General features: G+C 38.8%; 2 protein-coding genes across 4 annotated transcripts in view; one reads left to right on the top strand and one right to left on the bottom strand.

Moving 5' to 3' along the window:
• Window positions 1-19,536, bottom strand: part of MANEA (mannosidase endo-alpha) — a 90,921-nt gene extending 71,385 nt beyond the window's left edge. The window contains exon 1 of one of the 2 annotated variants that reach the window (XM_027854560.1): window positions 19,458-19,536. The gene's annotated coding sequence lies outside the window, so the exon portion shown is untranslated. The remainder of the gene's footprint in view (window positions 1-19,457) is intronic. The other variant, XM_027854552.1, reaches the window with a different exon arrangement.
• A 117-nt stretch (window positions 19,537-19,653) lies between these two features.
• LOC114037604 (phosphoglycerate kinase 1-like) lies at window positions 19,654-21,730 on the top strand. Of its 2 annotated transcripts, none has more exons than XM_027854539.1 (2): window positions 19,654-19,721; window positions 20,142-21,730. In XM_027854539.1, exon 2 carries the CDS (start codon window positions 20,204-20,206, stop codon window positions 21,455-21,457), a length of 1,254 nt encoding a protein of 417 aa, XP_027710340.1. In that variant the 5' UTR covers window positions 19,654-19,721; window positions 20,142-20,203; the 3' UTR covers window positions 21,458-21,730. The 2 variants fall into 2 exon arrangements, with proteins under 2 accessions (XP_027710340.1, XP_027710332.1); XM_027854531.1 differs by having other exon boundaries at window positions 19,669-19,721; window positions 20,139-21,730.
• Window positions 21,731-23,713: the final 1,983 nt, after the last annotated feature.

Here is a 23,713-nt window from a genome sequence, read left to right as displayed (position 1 = left end):
GCAAAAAGGAAGTAGATTGTAGATGGCCTTCTCAAAGCGTTTAGCCACAAAAGAGAGAAAAGAAATAGGATGAGAGCTAGTGGAGAAGAAAGGAACAAGTGAGAGTGTTTTGGGGATGGGGAGACATGAGTATGTGTATGGATAGTAGAGAAGTAGCCAGTAGACAAGGAAAGATCAAAAATAAGAGAGTAGGGATGACAGAGGGGGTAATATGCCGGAAAAGACAGGATTGAATGGGATCACTTGAGTAAGCAGCAAGGTTTGTAGATCAAACAGTATGTGGAAAACTGGAAAGGTAAGAAAGGACCAAATTATGAAGAGCTTTAAATGTCAAATGGGGTAATTTATATTTGATCTTGGAAACCATGAGAAGTCACTGAGTGAGCAAGGGTGACAAAGCCAAGTTATTGCTTTAGAAAAACCCCAAAACAAAACCAATAACAACAACAAAAACACCCTGGCATCTGGTTGAAGAGAGATGAGGAGTTTTAAAAAAGTTGCTATGTAGTCTCCAATAGTCTTTACCCTACCCTTCTCCCCTTCCCCTGCCCAATAAACTCCAATGGCTCCCTAACATCTCCTCTGATTCAGGAGGAAAAGATTGTTTTCCTTGATGCATTTAAGGCCCAGATGAAATTTAATAAAAAAAAATTGTACTGGGTTCAATAAGCATATCCTCTAGCTCCATTTCACAGCATAAGAAGAGCAGTGAGTGTAAAGGTGAGGTGCTTCACCATGGAGTCAAGACAGGGAAAGGAAATATATGCAACCAGTATAGATGGAGGTCATAGGGGGGATAAAGAACATGGTTAGGGAATTTATGGAATAGGGAACAATGGAATCATAAACGATTATGATCAGATAGTTTGTGAACAAGGAAATTCAACACATACAAGTGATAGTGTACCTGAGATGGATTGGAGGAGTAGCTCATGGGAAGTGAATAGATTAAAGAACTGGAAATTTAGGATATTTTAATATGTATGTTGAAGTCCCCTAAATAAAGACAAGAGATGAAGAAGAGAGAAAACTATAAGCCAGGCACTGAAATGACTGAGGAAGGAAGGAAAATGTCCTTGGATATGATAGGCAAGAGACATCAAAATCTCCACTGGGTCATAAATTTAGATGGTATGAACTCCAAACAAGAAATTGTTTAGTGGTGGTAGTGGTAGAAGTAGAATCTGAAAGTGGCAATGAGGAGCAAAGAGCACCTGCATTCCCTCGCCATAACGAGTGAGAGAAAATGTAGCTGGTACTGAAGAAAATGGTGAAGGAACTGGTGTCACCAGGAAGAAGCCAGGTCTCAAGGAGTCCCAGAAGACAAGCACTTCACTAGAAACCCTATTCCTCCAAGCTGACATTGAATATTCTTTGGGTTTGGCCACTCAACCAGATCTGAATGCACCTATTATCAGTCCATTTCTTTTCATATTACCTACAAATATAGGATATATTTGTATAAATATAGGACTTTGCCAAATATAGTGTTTATCAGATTTCTCTGATTTAACAGCCCAATTACTCTGTTATGCTGGCTCTTAAAAAATTTTACTTCCTGTCCTAAATGATCTCACACCATCCATACATTTAAATTTTTTTCAGGTATCAAAACCATGCTTACTAATCTAAGATTTGCTGGTTCTACTGTCTGGTGGTGTTGTTGTTGTTGTATTTTTTTTTTTCGTAGAACATTTGTACATCTCAAATCCTGCAGCAAGACCTCTCTTATTGTTCATGATTTTTCAAAGATCAGTGAGAATGGCTCAGAAATTACCCTGTCTGTTCTTTCAGCATCCTGAATATAGTCTCTCCATATCTAATGACTTTAGCTGAGGGTAGCTAAAGTTGATTGAGGGCAGCTAAGGGGTTCTCTTATAGTCATTTCCCTTATCATTGTTTCTAACATCCTGGTAACTATTTTTGTTCTATTCCAAAGGTCATTCCCCTGTATAGAAAAAAAAAATAATAATAATTAAATCTGGAGTTAAACAGTTCAGCCTTCTGTCACCTATTATCCTCAATTTATTCACCCCAAATCGTAGTCCTACCCCTTCTCTTACTTCCAACATGGATTAAAAAGTCATTTTTACTGTCCTAGGATTTCATCACTAGCCTAACATTCTGAGTTTTAGCACTCCAGACAGTATTCTTATGATTTTGACTGTATTTTGTATTCATGTTCAATTACCTTTGATTTTTTTCCCATTTTTTCTATACATCTTTTTAAAATATAAGCTGTGTTACTGAGATTACCAAGGAGTGCAAATGGGTCTCTTTATATTGCACTTTCTTTTCTTCACCACAGGAAATTACATTTGTCATCAGAATTCCACTTTTTAGCTTCACTATCTCTCTTAGATCAACTCCTATATCATCATCATCATCAACATCATGTCATGGGATATTATCCACTCTTTTTCAGTGACAGTCCTGGTCAACCTGGTGTATCAGAGAATAGAAGTGACACAGACTACTGAAGGCTCCAAGCCATTCTCACTGATCTTTGAAAAATCATGAACAATAAGAGAGGTCCTGCTGCAGGATTTGAGATGTACAAATGTTCCACGAAAAAAAAAAAATACAACAACAACACCAGACAGTAGAACCAGCAAATTTTAGATTAGTAAGCATGGTTTTGATACCTGAAAAAAATTTAAAATGTATGGATGGTGTGGGATCATTTAGGACAGGAAGTAAAATTTTTTAAATACCAGAACATGGACATGAGGGGAAGCTAGCTCTTCCTCATCTGATTCAGCATTTTATATGTTCATTTTTATGAATTAACTGTATTTAAATATTGCCTATGTGTCATACCTTATATTAGACTGAAAGGTCTTTGAGGGCCAGGACTCCATCTTCTTCTTCGTCTCCCCTTCAGAATTAAGCAATTTGCTTCTCTATAAAATTCCTACATTCTTTATCTAGCAAAGCTGCTGTGAGGAAAGAACTCTGTAACCCCTAAAGGAGGTAGTATATATTATAATGATGATGATGATGATGATGATGATGACGACGACAATTATGATGATTTAGATAAATATCTGATGAATAAAAAGAAAATCTAAATTCTGCCCTCACAAATTTTAGGTTACACATCAGACTATGACCAACTTTTTTCTCCTTAACCATCAAGTTAAAATGAAATGTTTACATTTCATTCCATAGTCTCATAATACCTCAGCCATGAGTTCTTCCTTATTGGTCAGTACTGGGTTCAAAACAGCAGAATATTCTTATTCTTCTACCTTTAAGAAAATAAAATCACCATCAAGACAAGCTGAGAAATTAAGTTGCTGCTCTGCTTTAAAGCACAGAAAGGGATCCAGTATATGGTAGTTAAATACTCCATCACTTGCCCCTTGTTTGTTGAACTTATTATCTATTTTCTCCTTCTGGCTAGTAGTATACTACTAAAACAATAATTACTTCAATTTTTTTTCTGTCTGTCAATCCTCACCAATCTTTCCATCATGCTCACGACCCCCACATCTAGTCATGAATTTCTCCATGAGTATACTACACTATTTCTTAACATGCAATGCTATTCTCTCACTCGTTTTATCAGATCTGGTCCTTACATACTCTTCTTAGCCATGTTCTAATCATAAAAAAAATTCAACTAAAGTCCCAGTAAGACTTGTGAGATAGAATTTATGTGCTTGTGTTAATCTTCTGTGAATCTTATTACCCAAATTTTGTACTTTTGTTTACAGATATCAAAGTCATGTATTTTACTGCTGCTCTTATTCCCAGATACTGGCTCCTGTGATATTGTTTCTGATAATGTTGTGAAATATGATTTGGCAAATGTATTTGCAGTTTTCTTTTTTCCTCTTCTCTCAGTTAAAAGTCCTCTTGATCAGATTTATAATTCTCTAAAAAAAAAAAATTTTTTTTTAACTGGTCTTCATTAGACAGACCCCATTTCTAGGCAAGAGTCCATAAAAATCCTATATAAAAAGGCATGACCCAGAAATTAAAATCCTTCTCTCAGATATTTTCTGAACCAGCTGTTTACTTCTCAAACCAGACATTCTCTTCTAAATGCACTATCTTCAAGTAGTAGCTTGAAAATCCTTCATAACCACTAGCAATGCATTCTAAACTCCTGGCAGTTTCATTTTCCCAGTATGGCTCTAGAAAGAGAATCTTTATCTGCACCTAACCAGCTTCCCTTAAAACTTCTAATGAGCTTTAGATGAGGTTCATTTCCAAAATCTAGAATGAGAAGATACCAGTTGACATTTCTATCTCCTCAAGCTTTACTGCAAAGATTAAATGTTAGCATTTGATCTCTTTACTTCTTTTTTGAAGTCCTTAAATTTCAAAAAAATGTTCAAAGAAGTCCACAACTTTTCCAATAGAGCTAGAATTGTGATCACTATATCCTTAGAGTAATTTTTCTAATTTATTTTTATATGCCTAACCAGGGGCTATTAAGTGTTAATTCCTCACTGAAAGAGAGGCATGGTATATAAAGAGTTGCAAGCTATAAGAATTGCCATGGAAGGGAAGAAGTTTCTTATTATATTTATTTACCTACCCATGCAAGGTAGGCACTTTACGGAGAAAATGAGATAGGATCTTACTTGCAACTGCCAATTTAAGAGTATTTAGTATCACGAATAACATGTATTTTATTAATATGAATGGTTTTTTTTAACATTTTTTTTTTCTTTTTAGGCAAGTGGGGTTAATTGCCCAGGGTCATACAGCTAGTAAGTGTCAAGTGTTTGAGGCCAAATTTGAACTCAGGTCCTCCAGACTTCAGGGCCGGTGCTCTATCCACTGCACCACCTACCTGCCCCAATATGAATTAGTTTTATTCAAATCTCTCCCTCAATTATGCCATAAGATACGCAGATAGAAAAATATTAATTATGCCAAATCAGACCATCTTTTATCTAGATAAAGGACATAACACACTACCATAACTTTTCTCATCTCTAATGTTCATTCTTACTTGTCTCTTGCATTTGGCAATCACAGTGAAGTCAGAGAACGAGTGTTTTCACTTCTAAATGATATTTTTTGAAAGTACAATAGTTATAAATGTATAGAAAGAGGTCCTTTAATTTTTTAAATTAACTAAAGCAATATTATAACCATTCTCACAAGCTTTCAACTAATATTACATTAAAAGCCTGTGATGAGTTGGTAGAGCAGATATGGTTTATTGTGTACCTACAGTTGATATTTTAATGTCCTTATTGATTTGGGACCATATTCAGGATGCATATTAAATCAAATAATGTGACTTTTTTCTTGTTTGGCAGGGAAAAAAAAAACACCTCTCATTCTAATGTGACAATCTTTCAAATGATCACCATCATAAATATTTACTGTCCTTTATACTTCCTGACTTGCCAGGATCATCTAATACTAACACTAAAGACCACTACTTTTTTCTAGACAATCTCTTCTCCCTTGACTTCTAAAATACAATTCTCCTCTGTGAGAACTGATTTTTCCCTCTGGTATTAACAACTAATTATTGCATTAGGACCAAGGTTCTTCCTTCCCTCATCCAGAAGCCAACCAGTGTGGGAAATCTTTCTAAAAGACTTACCCAGCGTGGATGGCTGAGATCTAATCAAAGACAGTAAAAGAAATTCTAAGTTTAGTCTATTGGGAGCATTCCTGGCCATAGTGTTTGCTCATACAAGTCTGGGAAGAGTTGATTCTCCCTTTTGTCAAGACAGGTGATAGGGAAATTGATAAGTCTCCTTGACCAAGATTTGGGTAATCCAAGTCATGTACCCCAAGACCCTCATTGTAACAAAGCCCACCCTCCCATTGTAATATTCACTTTCTCATTAATTATTAACCAGTCAGAGTTGATTGTCCCCTTCAGGAACATCTGCTCTTCCACGAGTATATAAACTGTGAGTCCACCACCACCATGAGGGGTCTAAGAGAGACACTCAAATGACCATCTTTTTATTAATAAACATGATGCCCTTATTAATAAAATGATGAAATTACCCAGAAACTGTGTCTCTCTAACTTTTTAAATGCCACACCTCCTATCTCTCTCATTGTTCTTTCACTACACCCTTTGTGGGCTCAGTTTCTGCCTTCTCTCCCTTAAATGTAGGTACTATTTATACAAGACTCTGTCCTTTATTCTCTATATTTTTCCCATCATGCTCTTCTGTAGTGACCTCCAATATGTAAGAGTCCCAAATCTACCCCCATCTTCTCCAATGAGCTACAGACTCTCATCTCTAAGTACCTGCTACACATCACCAGCAGTATATTTCACTGGCATCTATAACTTAATATTTTAAAAACTAAAGCATTATCTTTCCCCTAACATCTGCTACTTGCATCTTCCCTATTTCTGTTAATGATGCCAACATTCTTGCAGGCTTCAAAATTGAATTAGTTCTTCCATTCCTTTACTACCTATAACCATCCAATCACTGTCCAAGACTTGCCCATTTTAAGACCTAAAAATTTTGTCTATCCTCCTGGATATAATTTCTATCACGATTACTACATTTCCCTTCCAAATGGTCTACCTGTTTTCAATCTCTCCTTACTTTTTAAATCTTTTTTATGTACAATTGCCAAGAATTTTCTTATTGCACAGGCTGATCATCTTACTTCCCTGCTTAAAAAACAAACAAAAACCAAACAAAAACAAAAACAAAAAAACCAAAATCTTTCATTCAATGTCAAAGAAAACTCAAATTCCTTAAATCATCATTTAGGAGCCTTTATGACCTACTTTCAAAATTCCATAATTGGCTTATCTTATAATATTTCCCTTCACAGTTTACAATCCTACCAAACTAGGTTACTTTAAACAGTTCCCTGACGTTGTCCAGTAAAGTTCTGTTTGCATTGTTTGCTATGCCTAGAAAGTATTCTTCTTGCCATGCCAGCCTAATGAAAACAGAGAATTTCAGAGTTGGAAGGGACCACACTCACTACCTAGTGCACTGTATTCCCAAAAAAGAATTTCCTTTTATAACATACCCAAAAAGTGAGCGACTCTTTGCTTTACAAACTGAGGCTGCCTATTCCACTTTCGAATACTCTTTAATTGTCAAGATTTTTCTTTACATTAAGGCTAGGTTTAACTATTTACAAATTTTACCCTATCTGAATAGTCCTGCCCTCTAGGGCCAAACAGAACAGGTTTAAGAGGCTTCTAAGTGGGGGGAGCCTTTTAAATACTTAAGAACTATCTTTTGTTCCCCCTCCTTCCCACCCTGACCCCAATCTAGTCTTCTGTCTTTAGTGTAAGACAAACCCAGTGGTTTCAATCAATCCTCATACAGCATGAAATTCAAAGACCTTCACCATTTTGGTTGCCCTTCTCTAGACATTCTCTAGCTTAGCTTATCAATGTCCTTCCTAAACTGTGATTACCAAAACTAAACACAGTACTACAAATATGGTAAGAACAAAATAAAGGGAAAAAAATCACCTTCTGGTTTCTAGGAGCCATGAATCTTAATGAAGCCCAAATTCTATTAGCTTTTTTGGCTGCTCTATCATCCTAATGACTAACAAATTTTTCAGCCTACAAAAAAATTCCTTTCTTTCCCTGTTAAGCTGCTATCTATGCATCCCTCTTCCATCTTCTTGGGAAGTCAACACTTTAAATCCAAGTGATTATGTTAATCCCTATTAATTTCATCTAAATTGGGTTTAAGATCTTTTTTGCATCCTGATTGTCATCCTGTAAGACAAGTACCCCCCAGTTTCATAACATCTATACCTTTGATAAGGATGTAGTATATGTTATCTAAGTCACTGAAAAAAAATGTCCAAGCCAGATCCTGGTGACATTCCACTAGACACCTTCCAAAATGGCAATGACTATTCTTTGAATACAGCTATTCAATCAGTTCCAAAATCATCCTACTTTACTATCATCTGGCCCACGTTTTGATCTTTTCCGTAAGAAGAGTATAAAAGATTCTATCTAATCTTTCCATATCATATCCTGTATTTGAACACTATCTAAGAAGACATTGGCCTAACTACCATATTACACTTAAGACATAGGGAGCTTGCAGTACACTAAAACTCCATTGTCTTTTTTAGTCTCTTTCATGTATTCTCCATGCCGAACTTATGAAACGGATTTTAAACTCAAGTTTAACACTTTACATTTATATTCATTAAAATTCATCCTTGTTAGAGTCAGCTCAATGCTTTAGCCTGTTAAAAATCTTTCTGTATCCTGGTTCTGCCATGCAATAAATGATTAGCTAGCCTTTTTGGCTTTGTGCTATAGGTAAATTTGATAAGCATGTCATTTATGTCTTTATCCAAATCATTGATAAAAATGTCACATGGCACGAGTCTGGGCAGAGATACTTGAGGCACTCTATTTTAAACTTCTTTCCAAGCTAACATTAAAACATTAATAATTATTCTTCAAGTCTGGCCATTCAATCAACTCTGGATCCATCTAATTTTAGTATGATCTAGCCCATTTCTTTTCCACTAGAGTATGGAGTCTTAATCAAATATATGCTTTGCTAAAATCTAGGTAAGTAATACCAGCAGCATTCCCCAATCTACCAATTTAGAAATGCTTTAAAAAAAAAAAAAGGAAATAAGGTTATTCTAACATTAGTTGTTCCTGAAGAAGCCATAGTGACTGGTTACTGTTCCCTTTTCAAGATGTTTTTAAACAATACATCCTAAATACATCTTAAAATTTCACCAGAAATTGAAGACAAGCTCACTAGCCTATGTGCCTGTATACTCTATTGTCTCTCTTAAAAAAAGAAAAATTGGAAGTTTTGCCCTTCTCCAGTCCTGTTAAACCTCTCGTCTCAATGATCTTTCAAATATAACTCACAGTGTTTCAGTAATATACCATCAAAATTCTTGCCATTTCTTTTAGTATCCAAAAATGAAGTTCATCTGGGCCAGGGAACTTCATTTCATCAACAGCAGCTCAGTACTGTCAAGCTCCCTACTACACACACACACACACACACACACATTTATATATATATATATATTTTATATTTTTAAAAATTTTTATATTCCCATTAGAATATAAGGTCTTTGAGAACAGGAATGATTTTGTTTTTGTGTCTGTATTTCAAGCCTTTAGAAGGGCATATGCACAGAGCATACACTTAATACATACTTTGGAATTTAAAAAAAAAAAGATTCATACAAATTGAAAGAATTGGGGTGGATGACAACCATGGCACTAGGATACTATAAGAATGTAATGGTGTCTAGGAATCATGGTGGCCTGGCTCTGGTTCACCAATAAAAGAATACATGGAAAACAATCAATGAATAAATAACTTCAGTAAGTGAATGTAAAACAGCATTTATTAAGCACTTAAAATGTGCCACCATCTATATTACCTGTTAGAGACACAAATACAAAAGTGAGACAGTACCTACCATGAAGGACCCTAAATTGTAATGAGAGAGAACACCCATAAATGAGAATGGTGACCAGAAAAGGGAATGATTGAAGAAATCACAAGTATGGTTAATTGACCCATAGGGCAATTAATTGATACACCCTTTCCAAGAGTAGCACTAATTTGCAAGAGGTAAAAATAAAAACAAACAACAAAAACAAAAACAAACTAATGGGAAGCTGCCTGAAGATAAGGAGAGGGAAGAAGGAGAGGGAGAGGGAAAAGGGAGAGGGAGAAAAAAAATGGTAAGATGGCCAGATCAGACAGCTGGATGGCATGTGAAATGATGTATGCTGAGGCATGCTATATAGAGGGTAACTGGGTCTGTACATGCTCACTCACAGGGAGCCCTTGCTGCCTGCAGAGGGCAGAGAGACCTTCCTTTTTACTCCTTCCACCTATCTCCTAGCCTGGCCTGACTGCAGGGACAGAAGAAAAAAGTTATTCCAATAGTTTCCCCCACAGGTTCCTGTTAACTGAGCTAACACCCAAGAAGACATCACCCTGAGGCAGAACCTCTACTAATGCTAGTAAACAGTCAGCTCTCTTATTCCAATTCCCTTCAATCCAATCTCTACAGTACTGCACTCTAAAACAACCCCAACCCTTCCACTGGGGTCTCTGGAATACCTGCTGAGTAGATAACAAACTTTCATTTTAAATCTTCTCCTTTCTCAGTCGTTCCATATTCTGGATCTCATTGAGAGTTGTCTCCCTCTTGATGACACTCACTAGCCAGCCACCCTTTCCAGTATTGACTGTACTTTCACTCACAGGAGATGGGGAAGTTGTAATACTGCTTGCTTCCCATTGCCATTTCCAAGCTCTCTGTCTACGTCTAGCACTCAGTGACTTGTACTGAGGTTCACTCAATCCACAAACCACCCAATCAAAATTCTGGTAGCTGTTGTCTAACTACCTCCAGGACATTCTCCTTCTTTCCTCAACTAGTTCTGGGACTGGTTCACAGTCTATCTCTCCTGACTATCTCTCCTCTCCAACTCCAGCCCTTATGTTAGGGACTTCAGCATACATAATGATACTCTCTCGAACACTCTTCTCTGCCAGTTTCTCCAACTGCACTTTTTCCACGGCCTACTCCTCCACCCCACCTCAACTACACACAAATACAGTTATACTTATAATATCACCATCACCAACAAATGTTCCACTTCCATATTTATGAATTAACCTGCTGTTATTACACTTCTCCCTTTGTCTTGCAATCTCAAACTATGTTCCTTATCCTTACTATGACCTCCAATCCCTTGACTCCTTTGCTCTTTGCCAGGCCATCATCAAACCATTGGCTAAATTCTCCTCCTTTACTCCTTAGTGAGCCAGTTCAAGTATACACCATCCTCTTCTCTTGAATCTCTTGTCCCTTAATTGTAATGCTGATCTTACCCTGCCAAGCCTTAGTTAGCCCCCAATTAATCTCACCATCTGACTTCATTTCTGTTGAATAAAGCTAGAGAAAATCACAAAACTCCTGACCGGATTCACTAAAAATTTATGTTGCATAATCTCAAATAGGCCCTCACTGCAGCAAGGCAATCCTTTTATACTTCTCTAATTAACTCACTATCTCATTCACCAAAGTGGCTTTTTTAAAATCTCTCTTCAAATTATAGTTCACTTTCTCCCACCATCTTGATTGAGAAGTCTGCTTTATATTTCATTAAAAAAAAATTGAGACTATTTGCTAAGAGTTTCCTCTTCTCTCCTCTTCCTCCTAAATACACTTTCCCTAGATGCTTTCTGATACTTTCGTTTCCATCAACACAGTCCCACATAATGAGCTGATCCTTTTCCTTGGCAAGGCAAACTCCTCTCTACCTGCACAAGTGAACCCATTCTATCCCATCTTTTCTAGTAAATTACTCCCTCTATCATCTTCACTCTCTCATTTATCTTCCATCTCTCTCTATGAACTTTTGCATAATAAAATTATCAAAACCAGGAGGAAAATTTAAATAATAACAAACTATAAAAACAAAAAAACTTTAAAAGACTTAACTTTGACCAATACGGAGATCAGCCACCATTCTCCAGGATCAATATAAAGCAGCTACCTACCTCCTGATAGAAAGGTGACAGACTCAAGGTACAGAATGAGACACATATTTTTGGAAATGGCTAATGTAGGACTTTATTTTGTGTGATTGTGCTTATTTGTTACTAGGGTGTCCTCCCTCTATGATCCCCCATAAAACAAATGCTTGCTAACTGAAAAAAATAATAATTAATTATTATAATTATTATACATAAGTATATATTATATACTATTATATATTTATATATAATTATAATAATTATTATAAAATTAATTTTCAAAAAAAGCTGTGAGGGGCTAAAAGCATATAGCAAGGCTTGCTCTTTCCCTGGAGAATGCCAGGCATTTCATATGAGTCAGAAGTGTAAGACAGTTAACAGTGTCTGGGAAACTGTGTGGGAAAGCAGTGTTCATTCCAAGCATACATACACTTAAGTGATATCAGTCAGTGGTTATGATGCCAGTACAGTGGAGAACAGGACTTACAGAAACAGTATGATACATCTTTGGAAAACCTCAAAAGCTCTGTGTCAGAAGCATGAGTTGCTACTCCACTATTTCCCCCGGCCACAAGTGCTCCCTATATTGTATAGTCTTCTATCTGTGTTCCCTATGGATTACATATATCCATTCTCCCAATAAAGCGTGTCTTTTACTATGTAAGAGTACACTTAATAATTGTTGTTTCTGGCACCATTTCAATAAATGCCTCTGCTTGTTCTTTTTTTTTAAGAGTGGAGATTATTTGATGATTTTCTGAATGAGTAGTTCACTGAACAACTCATAGAAACAATAAATAGCTATGTAGTGTAAGAGATTATGACAACAATAGGGATACCAAAATTTATGGGATGCAGCTAAAACAGCACGCTGGAGAAAATTTTCACTCTGAAAACATATTGAGTCAGCTAGAAGACTTGGTGCACAGAGCACAGAATTAGTGTCTAGAAAGCCTAAGTACAAATTCTAATTACTAGCTGTGTGACTTTGAGCAGATGAGTTTCTTCATCTGTAAAATGGGGATAATAACAGCACCTCACCTCATAGTGCTGTGGAGATTAAATAAGTTAATATATGTGAAGAGCCTTGCAAACCTAAAAGAGGTATACAAATATCAGTTGTTACATATTATGGAACAGGAAAGTAAGTTGATTGAGCATATAATTTTTTAAATAGAAAATTAAAAAAATACAATAGAAATCTTTCAAATTAGAAAAACTGCAAAATGAAAACTACAGAACTAGGAAACGAAACTAGGAAACAAATCTGGACTCAGTTTCTTAAAATCTAGCCAAATGCTCAGATTCTTAAAAATCTAGCCAATAGCTCACTAATGTTCAGAATCCTTAAGAGTCTGCCCAATATGATGGATGTTCTAATAAACCTTGTCTTTGGCTGAAAGAAGGTTTGGGTCAAATTCATTCATAGGACCCCAATACCCCTAACCTCTAAACCTTAACATTTTGGTGGCCTGTACAGGGAAGCTGCCTAACCCCAAGTTCTTCTCCAGGCAAGACTGGAAGGTGTGTAAGCCTCCCCCACTTCTTTCTTGCCCTGCAGTTGGGGTTGCTCTCCAAGCACCTAGGAAGGCTTGGAGGTGCTTTTTGGGCAGACAGTTATGAGGCTGTCTCACATTCGGCCTGATGCTCTCAGGTTCTCAGTCCACTGGTTCAGTTCAAGGCCATGGACCTGGACACCTTCCATAGCATAGAGGACAAAGATGGACGCCCTGTCCAGAAGTGTATGCCCAATTCTGCCAATTCTCTCAGCTCTAGGGAATTGGGAAAACTGCAGGTGCTTTCTGGTTCCCTGAGGCTTACTCCCCTCCCTCTACATGGAGGTTACAGGGAAAAGTTAGAACAGCTAAAAACATCTTAGCAGATTCTGGAAGTTTTATGATGGATCATTAAGGAGTTTTGAAACACCTCTTTACAACCCTGGTCACTCCCTTCTCCCACTCCCTTCCCTAGAGTCAAGACGGTATCTGTTAATCCCTCTCATGGGAGAAGAGAGTTTTACCCTCACCCTCCTCCTCACCTCTGAATTCACCCTCTACAGCATGGGCCCCACTGGCAATGGCCTTAGGCCCTGAGGCAACCTTTGCCTGGAAGTTTCACCCAGGTTCAGCATATCCTGCTGAAGGTAAAGAAGCTAGCCTCCAAACTCGGGTAAGCACTCTCTTATAAAGTTGTAATTTTAACTGTTAATGATGAGATGTTGATTCTCTGTGTAAAGTAATTTGGAAATGCATTTAACAAAATTGAAGTCACCTGATTGGTAATGGGTTCGTTTCAAGTTTCAAATTGGTGAACTTTTTTTATCAGTTATGTCAAGCAACTTTTCACAATTTGGTTACTGCTCTAAAATAATTAGATATTGTTAGTTATTGTTTTAATGTGTAAACTTGCCAAAAAACCTTGGTTAGGTTATGGCTTGCTGAGAATTTGCAAGTATATAGAAATAATCTCTAACAATTGGCGTTTTACACCAGGATAAATTTATACTTTAGATACAAGTCCTGGGAAAAGTTTTTTTCCTAAGCTGAGATTAGTGAAACTTGCTACCATAAAAGCTCATGGGATTTTATTTTGAGTTGTCTGATGGATCATAATAATCCATTGATAATCAATAATCCACCATATGAGAGAAATACCACAAGCTACTCAGAGACAATGTGATACTGGTGCTAAGTCAGCATCGGGAAAAGCTAAGAGGACAATCTTAGCCTCAGTCTAAGATGGGATCCTCCTGGCTCAGTTTCCCCATTATGTTCCTTTGAAAAGGAATGTTACCCACCTGGCTATTCCTGAGTCTGGCTATGAGGTGGATTTGATACTGCATGGTTGGAAAACTGAATTATCTGAATTCAAACACAGCTAAGGATGTTTTATCCTGTCATATTTGGGCCCTAAATCAAGTCCCTGCTTTATCCTTTTATAGCAAATTTCTATAATCAGAGCCAGTGGTCAGTAAAAGATAAATGCAAGTGTGTGAGATCTTGCTATTTTAACCTAAATAGTCATTCAATACCCCCAAATAACTGAAATTAAATCAGAAACATCTTCAGTTTGGTTTGGGGAGGATTCAGTGATAAATGAAGTCAAAGGCAGTCCCCAGAAAATTCATTTGTGTTAACTATTGAACCCAGGTGGAAAACTTCTACCTGTAAAAGTGTTACTTAAACTTTAGAAAAAGTCACAAGATCAAATAATCTGGCAGGTCAAATGTAAATGATTTTAATGGGGCTCTTACACGTTTACTTCTCCCTATATCTGGGCTCTGCAGTCTTTTCTGTCAGATTTCTGTCTTCCAGAATACAGGCCATTCACCTACAGTTGGTAGCAAACAGTGGGTACCAGTCAATGTCCCCCCATCATCCCCTGGATGCAGCCTTGGTTCCAGTCAACCTCTTTAGAACCCTGTCAAGGCAGGGACAGCTCTACACCCCTTGCCAGCAGGAAGCACTTTCAAAAGCCAGGATGTTCATCTGCTACCCCAAAAGAATTTGGGTCCCCTTTGAGGGGGGAATGATGGGGATGGGGTCTGAACCCCTAAAAGGAAAAGACCATGTCTTGGGATCTGGACCCCAAAATGAAGAAACCGGGATTTCCCCACCTGGCCAAATCTCTGGCATTCACCAGAAGCTATTATCCTATCAACTAGCCTTTCATTATGGCTACAACCAATCTCCAAATTCTGTTTGGTTACATCCCAATTGCCCCTGGCCACTTCCCACCCTTAATCCTATCTAGACTCCATTCTCCCTTGGCCATGTGGTCCAGGTCCCTGGTCTCCTGCTCACCCCAGCTTACTGGCCACTCCCATTAAGATCTTCCTCAGATCCCTTAGACCCCTCCTCCAGTCACCCCAAACTACTTGGTCACTTCTAGATCCCTTCCACAGTCTTTCTGTATATGAGGTCCATCTCATCTCCATTAAGGTGCTCGGATTCTTAAAATCTAGCCAAATGCTCAGATTCTTACTTATTTTTTTATTTTTTGGCTAGGCAGTGGGATTAAGTGACTTGCTAGTCACTTAATCACAAAGCTAGTAAAGTGTTATGTGTCCGAGGTTGGATTTGAACTCGGGTCCTCCTGAATCCAGGGCTGGTGTTCTATCCACTGCGCCACCTAGCTGCCCCCCCCAATTGTTCAGATTCTTAAAATCTAGCCAATAGCTCACTAATGTTCAGACTCCTTAAGAGTCTGCCCAATATGACAGATGTTCTAATAAACCTTGTCTCTGGCTAGGAAAAAAAAAAAGACTAACAAATCTGGGGGCAGCAAAGGTGGTGCAGTGGATAGAGCATGGGCCAGGGAGTCAGGAGGAACTGAGTTCAACTGCAGCCTCAGACACTTGACACTTACTAGCTGTGTGACCCAGGGCAAGTCACTTGACTCCACTGCTTAGTCAAAAAAGAAAAAAAAAGACTAACAAATCTGATAAGCCATAAACTAGCTTGATCAAAAAAGTGAGGAAAACAAATTACCAAAATTTAAAAAAGAGAACAGGTTAAATTCAAAGAAAACAGTGAATGTATGTTTTTATTTAGTTACTTATTTATTATTTAATTTTTGAAAATCAAACTACTAAATACAACTAAAGGCCAAAAAAAAAAACAGAATAGAAAATAGTTTATAAAACATCCTAATTAACACAATGATAGAGAAAATAAATGAAACAATCTCAGAAATAAAATTTAAGCAAGTCATAAACAGAGCTACCAAAATAAACAAACCCTGTTCCAAACAGATTTAAAAGTGAATTTTATCAAATGTTTAAGAGCAATTAAAACCTATATCACTAAAATTCTCAATAATTTGTAGAGGACATTCTAATAAACTCCTTTTAAGGGAAAAATGTGATTCTTCTATTCAAGACATGGGAAGGCAAAAAAGGGAAAGAGAACTATAGACTCATTTTATTAATATTAATGCAATAAATAAATAAGTGAAATCCTTGCAAAGTGGATAAAGCTTACATTTGAAAGGACCAACTGTGTGTCAGTATGGCCTCCAAAGGACTATCTGAACTGAACTATACAAATGTTCACTAAAGCACTTTAGCTAGCTGTTACTACTAGCCTCTTTATAAAGAAAGAGACCCCATAATCTGAAACTAACAGCAGTTCCTGAGAAAGAGGAACTGAAGTTTGAGATGGCTATGCAAGAACTCCAGCTCTGAACAATCCAAGAAGCTAGACCTAGATAATGAAAGCTTCACAAGATGATAGCCTTCTTTTGCACTGTTACCTTTCCACTACCACAAGTGATAGGACCATCTCCAGTCATCCTGATCTGTATCTTGCCCCTTAACCCAGAGGGCTCTGGAAGACAAAGTGAGGATGGTGACTTTGCACAGCCCTCTCTCACTTAAATCCAATTCACTTGCATGTCATTACATCACCTTTCTGATGTCATGGTCCTCTTAGAGAATGAAGAGCAGAAAACAACCACGAGTGATAATATGCCATATACCTCTGAGTCCCTAATAACTAGCTTCGGGAATTGAAAGACAGAATCACTCAAAACATTCAATTTCAGAAACCTACGTGGGTCAACAAACTGAGACAACAAAGAAAGCCTTTCACATATATCATGTCATACATACAAGCCACTACGTTACGTAATAAGCATGTCTCTGAGGCTGGGAGCAGTTTCTGAAGCTACACACCCAAATCCCTCTCTCAGAGATACACTTTAGTTCTTGCTCTTTCACTGCTATTAAGTCTCAGGAGTAGGCTTGACTTTCTGAACCTCTGGAACACCTGGGTTTCAACAAATCCTTTCCTTTCTTAAATTCAAATGAGATGTGGCCAGGATTTAAAAAAAAACAAAAACTTGACTAAGGAAATAAATAAAATAAAACAAAAATAATATACAAAGGCATAAGATTATCAAGATAGGAGAGTCTATTAAAAGCCATTCATTTATCCCTATCCAATCCATTCCCATGACTGTGAAGTCCTATGACAGATTCTAACTTCTGTTATGTCCATACTGTGCTCCATCCACTGCACACCTAGCTGCCCTTGGATTTTGATTGGTTGGTAGATATGGATAGCATGAACCTCAAAGGAAGAGAGGTCACTGAGTGGTGAAGAAAGGGAGAAGAGTCTGGAATTGGCAACGAGGAACAGAGTATTCCAACTCTCCTTCGGAAGTGAGAAGAGGAAGTGAATGTACTTCCAGTACTAGAAAGGTGGCCGAGGAGGCTGTGTCATCTTGGGGAAGCCAAATCAATAAGAGCTAGTAGATGGAGAAGATTTAAAATAAAGGAAAGTTTGTTGCCTACAGGTATTTTTTTAATTTCCTTTTGTAAAATGGGATTCTCTCTATAGGCTACACCACATATTATTGTCTTTTCTCCCTTCTTTTGAAATTCTTTCTATCCAAGTTAAGTGCCAAATCTTTGGTGAGACTTCCCTTTATCTCTTTAGGCACTTGTACTCTTTTGGCATATTTTTGTTTTATATTAATATTATATTTATATTATATTTATATTATATTATATTATATTATATTATATTATATTATATGTTATCACTTATCTAGATCATTATCACCTTTTTTGGGTCATTGAAAAAACCTAAACAAACTGGTTGAGTCATCACTTAATGGTTTGTTTCAAATTTTAATGCCATTTATTAACTCCTTTGTTTCTAAAATGAAAAGGTTGTGATCTGCACTTGATTTCCCCTCCTCAGTCTCTCAAGCTTCTAGTTTGTTCCTTCCTATGCATTTTTCCTCATTCCAAAAGATACTATATTTGTGTAGAAGCCTACCCCCCCATTAGGTATAAGCTCCTAGAGAACAAGACCTTAACTGTCCCATCCACAGTGCCTTGCACATTCTTGCTACTTGATAAATGTTAGTGGCTTGTTCTGCACAATTGCAATTTAGTACTATTTATTGCCACGAATTTTGAGGGAGGAAAACATGTTCATGCTAGCCACAAGAAACTGGCTGTGGGTCATAACCTTTCCCTCTCTATTCACTAGGGAATTCTCAACTTAGGAACAAGATTCCAAGAGTTGGTCACCTAATGATTCCAAAACTGAATACTATGGGGATGCCATCTCAATTTCCCAATTAGCTAAAGTCATATATAACTGCAATAACACAGAGATATTTCTCAATACTACGAACACTGGTCCATTAGAGGAAGGGGGGAAGGCAGTAACAACTCAAAACTGAGTTTCATAAAGGGGTAGGAAGACCAGGTGTGCCTTAGGGAGGTGAAAGGTTGCTACAGAGATCTGAGGATGGGAGGGAGGGAACTAAGAGACAGCAAAGAGAAAAGGAGGGAAGAAAAGGAGGAAGATTTCAGTTTAAGATAAAAGCTCTCTTAACAATTCCAAAAGTTGAAGGGACTACTTCAGGAGATATTTAGTTGCCTATCACTAACGTTTTTCAAACTGGAATGAAAGAAGAGAAGATAACAGGAAGGAAAGAAGGGAAGGAAAAACAAAAGAGGTGTAAGAAGGAAGGGGAGAAAAGAGGAAAGGAAAAGAATGAAAGTAAAGGCATGGGGAAAAGGAGGAAAGGGAATCAAGGGAGGAGGAAGGAAAAAGGATTAGAAATTAAAGAAATGAGGGAAGAATTAAAGGAAAGGAAAATGAAAGAATGTCAAGGAAGGAGAAAGGAGAAGAGGAAAGAATAAAAGGAGGGAGGAAAGGATAGTAAGATTAAAGGAAAGAAAAGAGGAAATGAGGGAAAGAAGTAGGAAGGAAAGGCGCAAAGGCTAGGAAAGATGAGAGAAAGGAGGAAAGGATGACAGTTCCAGAGATCAAGGAAGAAGCCGGAGCTGGCGGAGGGCGCTGGTTTGCGGGGTTCGGCCCAGGCTCCCCTAGGCGCCTTGGGGGGGGGGCCCTAGGAGCGAGGGAGCACTTAGGGGACTAGGCAGGAGCTCGGCCAGCATGCTGACTATGGAGGTCACTGCGCCCCAACCTTCGGCAGCTGAAAGTCTCCACTACTCACCCGCTCCGAAGTAGAGAGAAGTCGCCAGCGCCAGACGGAAGAACTACGGAGCGCGGGAGGCGGCAGCCCCAGCGCGAAGCCCTTCGCGCGGAACTAAGCCGCCGCCCCTCCCCCACTGCCTTCCAGGGCACGCGCACGACCAGGCCCTGGCCCCACCTCCCGCCTGGACCCCGCCTTCTCGTGGGCGTCCGCGGGAGTGCGCTCTGCTGGCTCAGCATCCGCGAGAAGAGCTGAGTGTGGCTGGCTGCCGGCGTGGTTGAGCGGGTGAGGTTGTCGGTTTGTGTGTGTAGGCCCCTGGGGAGGTGGGGGGAATGGAGGTAGAGCTGGGCTAATGATGCGAGCTCCCTCCGCGAGCCTGACGAGGTTGGAGCCGGCCTGCCGGGCCTGAGTCCCGCGCGAGCCCGGGCAGGGTGAACGGCCGTCGGGTTACGGTTGGCCGCCGCCGCCTCCGCGGGTTCAGTCCCCGCCGCTGCCGCCCGAGGAGGGTCTCCGGAAGATCCTGAGCCCCTGTGGGTTGCCTGCACTGTCCTTCAGGCCGCAGGACCCCGCTTGAACAGCTTCTTTCGTGTTTCTGAACACATTGTTGCTATTTGTAGAACACATGTGCATATTTTGACCTTAGAAACAACGTTAACAGGAAGTCAAAAAAGCTGTTGGCTGTGTTTTACTTTTCTTTTGAAGTAGGTTGCAGCAGAACCAGCCGAAGCAGCCCCGTGGGCCTTCCTGCTCCCGGTGCCCCCGAGAAGATGTCCCTTTCCCAAAAGCTCACCTTGGACAAGGTAGATGTGAAGGGAAAGCGGGTTGTCATGAGGGTGGACTTCAATGTGCCCATGAAGAACAACCAGATCACCAACAACCAGAGGATCAAGGCTGCCATCCCTAGCATCAAGTACTGCCTGGATCATGGCTGCAAGTCGGTTGTGCTCTTGAGCCACCTGGGCCGCCCCGATGGCATTCCCATGCCAGACAAATTCTCTTTGGAGCCTGTGGCGGCCGAGCTCAGATCCTTACTTGGCAAAAATGTTGAGTTCCTGAAGGACTGTGTGGGACCTGATGTGGAGAAAGCCTGTGCAAACCCTGCTCATGGTTCTGTGTTCCTGCTGGAGAATCTCCGCTTCCATGTGGAAGAGGAAGGAAAAGGCAAAGATGCATCTGGGGCAAAGATCACTGCAGATCCAGCCCAAGTAGAAGCTTTCCGGGCTTCCCTTTCCAAGCTGGGGGATGTCTATGTCAATGATGCTTTTGGCACTGCTCACCGGGCCCACAGCTCCATGGTTGGAGTCAATCTTCCCCAGAGAGCATGTGGTTTCCTAATGAAGAAGGAGCTAGAGTATTTTGCTAAAGCCCTGGAGAACCCAGTGCGACCTTTCTTGGCCATCTTGGGTGGAGCTAAAGTTGCAGACAAGATTCAGCTGATCAATAACATGCTAGATAAAGTCTGTGAAATGATAATTGGTGGTGGGATGGCTTTCACTTTCCTTAAGGTTGTCTCCAACATGGAGATTGGCAATTCTCTATTTGATGAAGAGGGATCCAAGATTGTTAAAGACCTGATGGCTAAGGCTGAGAAGAAGGGCGTGAAGATAACCCTACCTGTTGACTTTGTCACTGCAGATAAATTTGATGAGCATGCCAATGCTGGTGAAGCCACCGTGCAGTCTGGCATACCTGCTGGATGGATGGGTTTGGACTGTGGTCCTGAAAGCAGCAAGAAATTTGCTGAAGTTGTGGCCCGGGCCAAGCTAATTGTGTGGAATGGCCCTGTTGGAGTGTTTGAGTGGGAAACCTTTGCACAGGGAACAAAAAAGCTAATGAACAATGTTGTAGAGGCCACCACTAAAGGCTGCATCACAATCATAGGTGGTGGGGATACTGCCACTTGCTGTGCCAAATGGAACACTGAAGATAAGGTCAGCCATGTGAGCACTGGGGGTGGTGCCAGTCTAGAGCTTCTGGAAGGCAAAGTCCTCCCTGGGGTGGCTGCCCTAAGCAATATCTAATGGATGGAGTTTTCCACCTATTGGTTCCTATAAAAAGTCCTTAAGACTGTGGGGCTGTACTTTAATTTCTTTGGTGTTTCTAAATATGTCTTTGTGGTTTGTAGAATGTATATGTATATTTTGACCTTACAAAGTTAAAAGAAAGTAAAAACAAATGTTGACTATGTTCTCTTTTATCTTTTGAAATATGTTGTACCATTCAGCTTTGTTGGTATATTAGTGACTTTTTGTCACTGTAGTATGAAAACAAAATAAAACCTTGTTTTTTCCCCACTGTTGTGATTTGTAGAATATGTATGTGTGTTATATATTTTATCTTTATAACTGAAAGAGTTAAAGATGCTATTACTCATATTCTCTTTAGAAGCTGTACAATTCAGCTTTGTTAGTATTGTAGCAGCTATTTTTATCATTACCCATGGTATAGAAGCAAGACTTGACCTCTTAGAATCCAGACCAGCCGCAGCTGAGCCTCAGCTCCTCTGGGCTTAGAACTGATCTGCCATGTGTTTGGGACTGCAGCACTACAGTGTTAACTCCTTTTCCACCTCCTGATTGAGGTCTCCCTTCCCCTTATGCTCCTTATTTTGCAGGGACATTGAGGGACTCCCCTAATGAACTTAAAATCAGCTTCATCTCTAAATTTTGGGTTCTCTAGAAGGATACAAGTGATGTAGATATGACATCTGCTCTTTTCCATTACAATTTAAAATTTCATGTTAGAGGGACTGGGGTGATGACCTCGACAAAGGGTGGCTGATTCCACAGAGATAGAACAATAGGACTTTTTGCTGTGAGTTTTCTCCATTTTGCAGCCAAGTGCACAGTTTTTTTCCCCCCTAAAATAACTCAGTAAACAACATAACACGAAAATCATTTATAAGAAACATTATCGAGTTTTTTTTTTAACCTGTGTAATTAATTATGTATTAACATGATTATTTTTTAAGTTTTGGTGGTTGAAATAAACCTGATTCAAAGTGAGGGAAAAAAATTTTGTCTCTCTATTACCTGCATATTTCATCAAATTTTGTTTAATCTCTTGAAAATGTACAATATTGCTTAAGGCTTCTTTTAAAATGAATCATCAGCAAAAATATTAATAATTATAAATTAAAATATTAATAGTTATTGATTCTCTTTATTAAGATAAGTTACATGTACTGTGTACTCCAACATAATTGTTTTTACTATGTATATTTGGCATTAATAAAGAGCTCCAAGCTTTACCAAGTACTCATATTATCTCATTTGATACAAGCTGATGAGATAGGCTATTTTATCCCCAGGGTAACTGACTTACCCAAATCCACACACCTAATAAATGTCAGAGGTAGAATTTAAAACTGTTTGTTTGTTTTTTTCTGACTCCTAATGAATTGCTATCTATTGTGTTGCCTCCATAGATCACATCTCACTGACAAAGGTATCCAACAGTAGAGGACTGTAATCTAATCATGCCATCCATCCTATACAGCTCTAGCTTTCCCATAAATCTACCACCAGGTGTCAACCTGTGTACTGGGGGGGTAGAGTAGGAGGACCAGTGGATCATGAAGGATGCCCATCAATTAATCCTTACTCTTCCTATGAAATTGCCCAATTTTTTTTTTTACACGTTTTTGGTTGCATTCTTTTATCCTGCTTTTTCTGTGCAATTTTTCATTTACAGTATATTGGAACCTACTCACACTATCTTTGCTCCTTTCCATTACCCTTCCAGAAAATCTTAATTTGATTTATTTGGAGAGTGAAGTATTCTTTGATTTACAGAAATACAGCAATACCAGAAGAATATTGGCATTAAAGAAATATAGGCCATTGTTTCAGATAGAAACTTGGGATGATTAAAAGAACTGTACTACTTTCTAAAGGCAATCTAGCCAAATTCATCTAATTTCATAATTTATCTTAAGGAGTGGGAATTGAATTTCAATGACATTTCATAAATACCTTCTAATAACTATTATCTAGAGATTTCTATTTGAAGAAATTATTGTAATGTGTTTAGCAAAGGAGCTATAGTAATAATGGCTCATCTAGTTTATACAATACTGGCATAGTGAGTATCAAGCCAACCTTGCAGTTAGGCAAACCTGCATTCAGATCTTGCTTCTGACTTAGAGTACCTATGTAACCATGAGCAAGTCACTTAAGCTCTCATGTACCAGTTATCTCAGGCTATAAATCACAGAACAGGTGCCGAGATACATTAGGAAAGGGAGCTTCCCATTACAATGAAATGGGGCCAGTCTA

The sequence above is a fragment of the Vombatus ursinus genome, unplaced genomic scaffold (assembly GCF_900497805.2).
Source record: "Vombatus ursinus unplaced genomic scaffold, bare-nosed wombat genome assembly UNPS02000582.1, whole genome shotgun sequence".
Classification (NCBI taxonomy): Eukaryota; Metazoa; Chordata; class Mammalia; order Diprotodontia; family Vombatidae; genus Vombatus; species Vombatus ursinus.
Note: the sequence above shows the minus strand (reverse complement) of the source record. Positions and strands in the feature narration are given on the sequence as shown.

What these genes read in the sequence shown, in the direction of transcription:
- LOC114037604 (XM_027854539.1), top strand. Translation starts at nt 20,204, where the DNA reads ATGTCCCTTTCCCAAAAGCTCACCTTGGACAAGGTAGATGTGAAGGGA.